At 39.4% G+C, this 11,427-nt stretch overlaps 1 protein-coding gene across 3 annotated transcripts in view; it reads right to left on the reverse strand.

Annotated features, from left to right (window-relative positions):
• Positions 1–10,404, reverse strand: part of LOC101857232 (protein AF-17) — a 25,691-nt gene extending 15,287 nt beyond the window's left edge. The window contains exons 1-7 of one of the 3 annotated variants that reach the window (XM_005092651.3): positions 8,759–10,403; positions 3,991–4,070; positions 3,390–3,444; positions 2,176–2,285; positions 1,744–1,847; positions 1,291–1,381; positions 825–941 (exon numbers count right to left, since the gene is read on the reverse strand). In XM_005092651.3, the coding sequence (XP_005092708.1) occupies positions 825–941; positions 1,291–1,381; positions 1,744–1,847; positions 2,176–2,285; positions 3,390–3,444; positions 3,991–4,070; positions 8,759–8,882 (681 nt within the window). In that variant the 5' untranslated portion in view covers positions 8,883–10,403. Of the gene's footprint in view, positions 1–824; positions 942–1,290; positions 1,382–1,743; positions 1,848–2,175; positions 2,286–3,389; positions 3,445–3,990; positions 4,071–8,758 lie in introns of all 3 variants that reach the window. The other 2 variants (XM_013079394.2, XM_005092652.3) reach the window with 2 other exon arrangements.
• Positions 10,405–11,427: the final 1,023 nt, after the last annotated feature.

The raw sequence follows: 11,427 nt of genomic DNA on the forward strand, positions 1-11,427 counted from the left end.
CTCTCTCTCTCTCTCTCTCTCTCTCTCTCTCTCTCTCTCTCTCTCTCTCTCCCCCCTCTGCATCTATGTGTGTGAGTGTGTGTGTGTGCATGCGTGTGTGTGTGTGTGCGCGTGCGTGTGCAAGCGCGCATGTAAATTCAAACCCAGCTGATCTTAATGTATATTTAAAATTTTACTGAAAATTTCTGCCATGTCAAAAGCTTGGCTATATGTCAAGGTCCCTGTAAACGTGACGTATATTCTTTTTTAAATAAATTTTTCTACCCAATGCCCGTCAGTCATCAGGTCGTTTCAGACCTGTCGCATGGACTTGAACACAAGTCCTCAGAAAATAAAAACCGCCGTCAGTCTTGAGGTCATCAGGCTGATGCTTGGCCAGCCAGATATTTTGCCTGCGGGCTGAGGTACGGTAGTGTGGGGGGAGAGAGCAACTCCGATAGTTCGCGAATGGCAGATGGTGGTGAAAAGGCACAAATACTATGTTTATATATTTTCTCCTTTGTACACTGGCAAGACCTGGCGGTAAGCCAGGCTGGCAGTGTAATAGAGGGCAGTATAACAAGGTTTTACTGTATGTATAAACAGAGGATGGAAAGAGGGGCAGAGGCAGACAGAGGGAAAAGATACTGGACAAGATGACAACATGGCTAGGAGCAGTAAGAACAGACACCATTGCTGCAACGCAAGACAGAGTGAAGTGGGGGTCCATGATCGCCCAAGCCAGTCGGCAAAGCACCGGATGATGATGATAAACAGAGGCTGACATAATCTTAATCAGGAAATCTTTGTTTTATCCTCATAACCAACCACGCAAAACACAATACCTTAGAATCTTCATTTGTGATACTAGGAGGATTCTTTTCAGGGCTGGACTCTGGAGTGCTATTATCATTTTGGATTGGCTTGAAGGCTGGAATTGTCTTGACATTCGAATGATTTTTCTGTAAAAAAAAGGTTTTAAAAAATATTTTTAACTACACATATATTTAGAGTTTGAAAAGAAGTGTAAAAGGGAAAAAATTATGCTGGAAAGGATTTATCAATTAAATACAAGAGAACTACCCTTGACCAAGGGTACTCAAAAGTTATTGAGTAGATGATGTATGTTATTGAGTAGATGATGTATGTACATTGAAATAATTAAGAGGCAAAATAAAAAATTTGTCAACAAAATAAACCTGTTTTTAAAGTACTGGCAACTGTAATAGAGGCATGAAGACTCCATTTCAATCAGAGCCCTAATAACCACGAACAAAATCAAAACTGAATTTACAGTAATGCAACACCTACCAATTTCTTATAGTGGTGAGAGCAGTAGCCACAATACTTGACATTTTCATAGCTGCCAGTCACTTCACAAAGCAGGCCTTGGGCTTGGGCACTGAAAAAGGTCCAAATTTAGTTTAACAGATAAGTTAACAGACTGGTGAAGCTGAAAACTAATCCCGCAAAAAAAAACTTGATTCCTTTGTCTCCAAAAAAGACAAGTTTTCCTCAACTGGTGACAAACATCTCTCTTCCTGATCATGAACATCGAATCTATTACAAACACAAGCTGATATAAACAACACAAGCATTCATGCCTTTTAAATACAAACGTAATTAACATAATTATTCCATTATAAAGTCTCCCAATCACAATTCCCTCACTGACATCCGAAAAAGATTTAACCATGTTGTCTGTAACAAAAAGATACAAACACATTAACCAAATTATCCAAGCAAAATATGAGATCAACGTACCAAGTGACATGGAAATACTGTTTGCAACCATTGCGGTTACACTGCATGCACGCTCCAGCAGTGGCCTTTGTGTCACGTTTTTGCTCCTCACAAATGTAACAGATCTATGGAGCAAAACAAGAAGAAAAAAAAAAGTCACATGCAAAAGTTGAAATCAATCTCATAAACTCAGCTAAATAAAATGAAAATACTGATTATAAGCTGATGAAAAAAAAACAACTAAAGCACAACCCATTCTTAAAATAAAATACATACCATCAAAACTTTTTTTTATTGAAGAAAGAAAAGAAAAGAATTTTTAAACAGAAGCTTTATTTTTATCCCCATTTTGCCAAAGTAAAAACCAAACTACAATATAAATGTACATGACATTCTCCAATCAATTATCTTACATGAAATCATACATTTGGGGTCAGTATGAAATAGGCTCACCTTGTTGAATCGTTCTTGAGGAACCGCACTGAGCACAATTGGCTCCATAGTCTGAACATTGGCAAACCATGCTTCCGGGATGTACAAAGCACACACAACATGACACCATCCTAAAATGAGTACAACAACAAAAAAAAGGTCATTCAAATTTATGGACATCAACCAAGATGTGGAACACAAAAACTTTTTTAATGTTTTTTTAACAAGCCCCAATTTTACACATCATGCTACAATACTAGTCGAACCTGCCTTAACGGAAATCTGTATAAAACGGAACCCTGTCTTAACGGAATCTCCCCGCTCCCCCCTTGATATATTCTTCTTTAATTACCTGTATAAAACGGAAACCTGTCCAACGCGGAAACGGAAAGAAAAATCCGCTCCCTTCCGAGGGTTTCACCTGTCTAAGACGGAAAATGCTTTGCCCGCTCAGCCCTGATTTGAAAACAAAACTCGCAAGTTTGGTTCCGCCGGCTCAAAACTTTTAACGCCATGGCCATGCCGCTGGGCAAGGAAGGGGAGTAGGGGTTAAATGGAGGTAGACGTTACCCCATCATGTGAGCCCTGAGCGATACAGATGGTCAGTGTAGTGTGGGTGTGATATCTCACGACTGCCTGTGAGAGTGCTCGAATAGCGAGCCACTACGGAAACTTTCCTGGGTAACCAGAAACCAGAGGTGTGAAATTAGATTGACCAATGCCTGCCGCCCTGATCGTACGGCCAGCCGAGAAAAGAGTTCCTCGAATCGTTGTTACATTGATGGCAGTGAGGGGTGGCATTGGTGGGTGGGACTAAGGGTGGAAGCCAAGGAGATGTTAAAAACGTTTCTGTTTTAATAGGTCAAACAGTGGTCCTATGAAAGGCAAGCACTGGTAGTAATTGGATACATAAGACTGACGCATGTCACTATCAGACAGGATAGCAGCTGAGAGGTGTGAAGTTTTGACCACAGCTTGCCGATCAGACAAGCGATCCTTGATCCCACCGGCTGGGACTTTGAACCACCCCCACCCCCACCCAAACCTCCACCTCACCCTCAATTCCCCTGTCTAAGACGGAATTTTTTTCACGCTCCCTTGCGATTCCGTCTTGCACAGGTACGACTGTATATCTTTATAATAAAGTATGCCATTAAATAAAATCAAGTGTTAAAAAGCCCAGAGCCCATTATCTTCTGACAATACCAACAGACTGATAATTAAATCAATCTTACCACCAGCATCAGTTCTCTTCAAGGCACCAGCTCTCTGAGGGCACAGCTCACATTTCTAGAGACACAAAGACAGAGATGCATTAAACACATGAACTGAACATAATGTACATAGTGTTTCCAGGTCATTCCTGAATGCCACATTTAACAAATTTTGTCAACTTGATTTTGATTAGGCAGCAAAATACTGACTTTTGACTTTGCATACAACATCATGAACTTAAACACTTGAGCTGCATAGGCTTAGAACACTCCTGAGTTCTTCAAACACATCTGTGCACAGATGTCTTTACAAATTAGACAATCACGCCTCCACAACTTCACCCCACTTCCATGCTTCCAGGATTTGTACATTTTCAGAAACCAATCTGAAAAACCTAAATTGTACTCGGGGGCTTAAAAAAAATAATCAAATAAATAAACCAATAAAAGCAAAAATACAAAGACAACTTTCACCCTTAGTCAGACTTTAAAATGACACTTAAAGAATCAGAGGGAGCTCCCAACACGAGTCACCCATGTCAATAGCAATGACCTATGATAGTATGTGCTAGTAAGTAACAGTATTCATGCTACCTTTACTACTGTTAACACTGATACTTACTACACGGGCAACACGCTCTTGTGATTCACATTTTTTACAGAACCAAGGCCCCGTTGGAACTTGTACAATGCCATAACATGCTATTAGAAAGATGGAGAAAAAAAAATAGAAGTTTTAATAAAACTAAAAAAACATAAAATATTACAAAACCAACCAAATCAAAGGTTAAACAAAGCCTAAAGCAAAATTTTACCCAATCAGAACTGGATATAGAAATTGAAAAACTTTGTTATCTTTAGTCAAGCCTTCCCTATTCTAACCAATCCAATCATTCACATTATCTCAGTTGTGCATACACACACACACACGCACAAGAGTAGGATGGAAGACTTTAGACCACTAACTAATAGGTCTGCCCACCTCAAATGTTCCATTTTAGGTAGATTGAGCATCAATTTCAGGGGGGGGGGGTGTAAATCAGTACAGAGACATGGCAAGGTGGGGGGTGCAGATAAACATTACCCAAGTACGAGTAATTACCATCAAGTAGAACTTGCTTCTAATATTACTATTACGTAATTATATTCTTAAAAAGTATATATTTGCATGTGTGTGTGTGTGTGTGTGTATGTGTGTGTGTGTGTGTGTGTGTGTGTGTGTGTGTGTGTGTGTGTGTGTGTGTGTGTGTGTGTGTGTGTGTGTGTGTGTGTGTGTGTGTGTTTAAATGTGCGTGTGTGTGTGTGCATGTGTGTGTGCGTGTGTGTGTGCGCACATTTGGGTGCTAATATGTGAAGGTGAACAATGTTGATGAAATGAGATTGGACTTTATAAAATGTTTACGAACTGTCATTCACAGCATATATCAATTAATATTGAATGTGGATTTCAGCACAAGGTGACAACAAACTGACTTCCAAATCAATTGGCTTTACCAACTTTAAAAACTATATTAAAACATAATACTTCCGGACAATGATTGCAAACAGGGCACTGGTAAGTCGTATGTGACTTGGGTGTATGCCAAACAATTTTAACTAATTTCCCCTTTTAAAAAAAGAATCCTGTCTTGGGCAAGTGAAAAAGGCCACAACATGAACTGTCAAAACCATGTCTGGGTTTCAGCATACAGAAATTCTAACAACCTTGTAAGATAAACCTCACTGAAGGAAAAACTTTATAGACAATAGGTGGACCTCAAGGCAGATCATAAGTAGAAATCGTAGGGAGCATTTCCTGAGTGCCAGAATTGAAAAGACTGGTGAGAGCAGGACATAGTGATGCTGAACACCTGGCAATCATGGACTAAGTTAGTACTGATTTTTCAAAAATGCAAAATTACAGACTCAGTTTTAAACTGCACAGTTCATTAATCATAAAATTTGGTTTTGAGATCTTATCCTCCCATATTGCATCAAACAGTTTAAAGAGTATCAAGAAAGTTTAAGCTTTTTTTCTCCTCCGTCCCCCCAACCCCTGAAGTCATGACCGTAGCTCTATTTATAAGTAATAAGTTGATAAGTATTACAAAAAGCCTCTGTAAGAATACATAAGAAGTGTGAACGATTTTCGGTGACCCCGATAACCACCAGTTTCTGACAAGCGGTACTTACATAAGTCATGTCGTATGACAGGAAATTTTTATATAAGTTAAGTTTTAACGACTGGTCTCGAAGGCGATGGATGACTATCAGAACTAGGGCGAACCTTGTTTTAGGGTGTCAATTAATTAAATAATTCAGAACGAGTATTCAACTGTCAATTTGTACTGCAAGCTTCCCAAAGTTATGAGTCCCTCTGACAGAGGCATAAATGAAGTCAACGAAAAGACCCATCTGAAGGCGGGGACCCGCAAAAGAAAACAAGCCAAATTTTTTTCCATTAAAAAAAATCAAAGCACCCATTGAAAATTCAGTTGTTTAGGCACTTTTATCGGTATGGCAATACAGCAGGTCCAAAATCAGTTGAAATAGGCATCCCTGTACTAATCATTCAGTTCATTCACTGAGGCAGCCTTCACTCCCTTTCAACATTAGTCACTTCTCTCACTCCTACACTATTCTCCACTTTTGTCGAAATGAACGGCATTGAATCAACTTAAATCACAGTGTATTTGTGTTAGTACAGCTTTACAGTACACACTACAACTGGGAAACATGCTATTTAAATAGTTTCATATATATTGCCAGTTGCCCCAACGACAAAGAACCCCCAAAATTAGCAAAAATGAACTTTAATAAATAAAAAGGCACATTCTAAACAAATCAGTAATAGCTGCGGATAATGTGAAAGACAGTGTCTATCAAGGGACTCGTTTCCTGGAAAGTAGGTAGTGCCGTACAAAAAGCAGAGGAAAATAGAATGTCAGTACTACCGCATTCCCTCTTCAGCACACCTCTCAAATGACTTGACAACTTCACAACACTTACATATACTACAGTACTGTGCACATTTCCTAGCTTTGAACCTGAAGAGGGCCTCTTTGTATTTAACAAAAGTAATGGAAAAGGAAGACAAGAACTTCCGTAACAGGCCACCACCCAACAAACACAAAAAGTGGAACTCGGATTCTTTAAAATCAATTAAAATAACCCAGATTCAACAAACTCTTAAATCAGCATGCTAAGATTCAATAAGGTCCCTTCCATGGTGCTCAGCCCCCACAGACGTTGCTTCGCTCATTTTTTCTCCCACAACAAACTTTATCTATTCCCGAAAACCATCCATTGCACCTGCATCGCGAACCATTATTCACTAGGCGATTGCATGCGACCAATAAGCGACCTTCTTTCATACCAACACATGCGTTGTTGGCACGCGCACGTTTCTACTCTAGCGTGTGTTGGGGTCAGATTAGCGGCCTGCACATGTGTGACTGTGTGTGCGTGTCGGGGGAAGGGGGGGGGGCACCATCTGCCCTGGTGTGGAAAGTCGCAGAGATACAAACGCGACTTGATTGCAGCAAATAGTAGAGTCGAAACACTATTTTCTGCATGATTACAAATGCCACTGAACCGAGAGGCTTTAAAGGGGTATTTTTCTGTTGGCTAATAAAGACTACAAACACACTTTTCAAAACTGCCTTTTAAGATATTTGCTTGAGTAAAGAGCAGTACATACAATAACAGTCATTTATCCCCGCGAAAGAAAGCAAAACAAACAGTTGACAGTCTCTGAAAGAGAGAGTAATTTTTTTATTTTTTTTTAAGTTTTACGGCGCTTGCAACTGCACTGCAAAAGATCATATGAACGTTAAGGGGTGGATGTCAAAACAGAAGTCCAAAAGGGGAATCAGGCTTACTCTGCTCATCTCTCTAGCTTCAACAGCACAAAGTCTGATTCAACTATCAAGGCACCCCCGGGAATAGCAGTTTACAAGAGAGTATAGCTTTAGTAAAAGTTTTACGGCACTTGCAACACAATAAGGTCATATAAGTGCCGAAGTATGGAAGTGGCTATTCTCACCCGGGGTGAGAATAAAAATACGATCTACCTCTCACCCCGGGTGAGACTTGCCAGCGTAGGCTATTCTCACCCGGTGTGAAACAAGACCTGTTTTTCCTCATTTTGGAATACTGTCTATCGGTGTGGATGATCAAATTGATAAAAGCCAAGAAAAAATGACGTTATAGCACAAAAGTAAGCTAATTTGATCGTCTTCAAAGATGCTATGGCTAATTCACTTTTCGAATCGAGCCGAACTACGCGGGTCGCCATTTTGTTTTGCCCGGAAATTCTCCCAAGATCTACTCCTCCCCTCTCTCTCTGTCTCTTTCTGAATACTGTCTATCGGTGTGGACGACCAAATTGACCAAAACAAAGTTAAAAAATTATGTCAAAAAAGAAAACTAAATTAATTTGGTTGTCGACAAAGATGCTACGGCTATTTAACTTTCCGAATCAAGCCGAACTACGCGGGTCACCATTTTGTTTTGCCCGGAAGTTCTCGCGCTGCTCCTCTCTCTCTCTTTCTCTCTCTCCACTGCCCACAGACAAAATTGCACGCTTTTAGGCTAGGCCTAACACTAACAGTAGTTAATAGATCTAAATCTAGAACGTTTGTTCATAGCACAGAATTCTATAATTCTGTTATCACAGTGTAGAATTCTGTGGTTCAGGGTGAAGGCTTCACTGGTTGGCCAAGGCTAGATCTATTATAACTGTGAATGCCCACCGGGTGAGAATAGCCAAAAGACTCGCCTGCGCTATTCTCACCCGGGGTGAGAATAGAGGTGGCCCCGAAGTATAGATGTGTTGTTACAAGAGAGTAACACACACTGAATTTTACCATAATTTGATGTTTGGCAGTTGTCAGGTTTGATGATCTTAGTTTGCTGCGCATCAAACATATAGATCTAGATCTAGATTTAGATCTAGAATCTAGGCTCAAATAAAGGGGGTGGGAACTACCGAAAAAGCACCAGACATTCAGTCACCAGGTCAGGTCCAGGCTCCTACACACAGAACTATAATTACGAATATGTGAAGATAACTTCTATCAGAAGTAACAACTCTGATGACTGCTACTGCTATCCCTAGATCTATCATTTCGATTTGTGACTTATCTAGTTGTGTGTGACCACTTTTTAATTTTTTTACAAAAAAAGTTCGAGTTTAAATTTAAAATGAATCAGAGAAATTAAATTATTTAAGAAAATACTGCTACCAACACTTCAATTTCTGTAAATCCTTGGTCTATCAACTAATCTGGAAATGGTAGATCTAAATAAAGACAATAAATCAAACAAATAAAATGCTTCAATCCCGGGGAGACCACAGGACACCGTCCAGGGCCTGGATTCAGAGCAGAGCAGCAAAGAAAAGCACACACCCTGATGGACTGCAACTGTGCAACCAGCTCCGTCACAATAGACTAATGGGTTTTCACTCCAGCCACGTTCGTCAGAGCAAACACAGCATCCACCTATCATTTCTTTTGAATCTTTTTTGCTCATTGTGACTATTCACTGTAAACAAACTGCAAAACGAGTAGCCTGGTCCAACGCCTGACAAGCGAAGGGGACTGCCATCTTAACTTTTGGCCAATATGGCAAATTTGTATTAGGTCCCTGGCAGCTACCCGCCACACAAAGCTATTAAAAAAAAGACGGCTGAACTTTACTCCATTATTTTTATATTATTTCTTTTTCAGAAAGATAGATCTAATAAACTATCACAAATGTGTGAATGCATTCTTGAATACTGTTCACATTTCTGGAAAATTTAATTTCTGAAAGAGAAAAATTGCAAAAACATATTATGTATAAGTTGTTTATTCGGCGATGATATCTTGCCATGACCAATGACCAAATACATCTTGTATTAGATCTACTTAGATTACAATACAAGGGGAAAAACCATATCATGTGTATGCATAAACCGGAAGTACCCATGTAGGTAACTCGCGCATATTAGTCTACATCAGTCAGGAATACAACCGTATGTTATCGCTTTCGGAGACATATGTTTCAAAGTAATCTCTCACTGAATGATTGTGAAAACAAAACAAAACAAATGAAGTTCATATAGACTCTATATTCCACTTTTATTTGGGTTGATCACGTTGCAAACAACTCAGAGAAAGAAACAACAACAATTAAAGAAACGGTAGGAACACCTCTGTTTGGAAGCTTTCGCTATCATTTATCCGTTACAGCTGTTCCACCTGGTGATCTGCCACCGTGTCAGTCTGACATAAACTGTTTCGTTTGACAGTCTGATAAGCCCATGTGTAATCAACAACTACCCTGACCTTAACCCTAACTTTTTCTTCTTCTTTTTTCTTTTTCTTTTTTTTTTTTTGGGGGGGGGCAAGTATTTTACAGTACTCGCAATTGCTTAATGTCATAATGAGCACACGAGACACATCAAACATTTTCAGTTTATTGGTAGGAATTAATTTTGAATTTTGCCCGCAAGTGGCGGTTGATCTACTCTTTTAGGTTTTAAAGGACCACCTAGGGGATCTATTAACGTGCGCAACTTGCACCCGGGACCTATACTATACGAATTTTTCGCCTATATCCGAGAAGGTTTCAAACGCAAGACCTATTGAATGAGAGGCGAACATCGTGTACCTCCAGACCACAAGAGTCCCCATCCTAACTTTAACCCTAATAGTCTTGAAAAAATTGTTTAATTAATTGTACGGACGATTGTCTTGGACAAAGCTGTTAATATATAGCCCAGAGCAGGTTCGACTATTGCTTTTCAGTGATAAATCCCACTCCCCCACTAACAGACACAAAATTATACAGATACTATGAGTTCACTGACAGTCTACCTCTTGACTGACAAGAAAAACCTGTGTTGTGTCAACTGGTTAATTTGTGACGACTCCCCACTTCCCCCTTCCCCTGTATTATTATAAAATGACACTGTCCAAGAGTCCACCTGTCTAAAACAATCAATTTTCTCCTCGACATTGGGTGACGGTCTTGGACAAAATTTCGACTAAATGCCAACACTGTCAATTATCAAAAAGAAAAAAGTAAACAATTAAGCACATTGAGGTAAAACACATATCTCCCAAAGTCCAGACATGGTCCCTGATCAAACCCTCGAGAGGAAACTGGTTAAGAGTAATTTGAATTGCATCAGGAGGCCATAGTTGATCAGACCAGGAGAGGCATTCGATCAAGGAAGATATCATAAGAGACAGATAAGAACGACATTAACAGTTCAACAATAAAATAAGCATATTATAATACATTGGACAGCAGAGGATAAATGGGTTTGGCCACCCCGATGCCTCTCGAACATCTGCAGCGCTCGAGCTTACAATACCGGATGCTCGGGGCCTGAGAGCAATAAGAGGAAGAATTTAAGACCAGTGACGCTTGAGCGATTCTGTGGCAGACATACTCAAAATGCACAATAATTTTATTATGTCTCTCCGTTAATTCAGACCACTCGACATGCTGTAGACAGACATCTGCAGGGGCCATCTCCTTGCGACGCCCATCGGTATCAGAGAAGGAAAGACAAAGTAAAGAAAGGTAAAATATGTAGGCCTACGCCGGTGTTGGTTTATGTAAAAAGTACCAAAACATTTTAAAATATGTCCAACAGCAGTCCTAAATCTGTATAAACGCATAGGGATCGTGTAAACTGAACCTTCACATATGTACCAAGCATGTACAAACTGGTAGACCTACAATGAAACCAAGTTGTCAGAACAGTCTGGTTGTAAACCTTCAACTGAACCAAAAACATAGTAAGGTCTTCAAACTAAAAAGGCACCTATTTTATATATATATATATATATATATATATATATATATATATATATATATTTATTTATTTATTTATTTATTTATATATATGGGATTGTGTCGTTTACGGACATAGCTCAACATGCATTCAGCTGATGTTAATCTGGAATTCAACATTCCAAATGTACAAAATAATAATAATGAACATGTTCCTAAAATTACATAACAGTAAGAAACTACATTCTTATGTCGATCAAAAAGGCGAAAAAGTTCAATCAAAAGTTGC

Source organism: Aplysia californica, unplaced genomic scaffold (assembly GCF_000002075.1).
Source record: "Aplysia californica isolate F4 #8 unplaced genomic scaffold, AplCal3.0 scaffold00050, whole genome shotgun sequence".
NCBI classification, from domain to species: Eukaryota; Metazoa; Mollusca; class Gastropoda; order Aplysiida; family Aplysiidae; genus Aplysia; species Aplysia californica.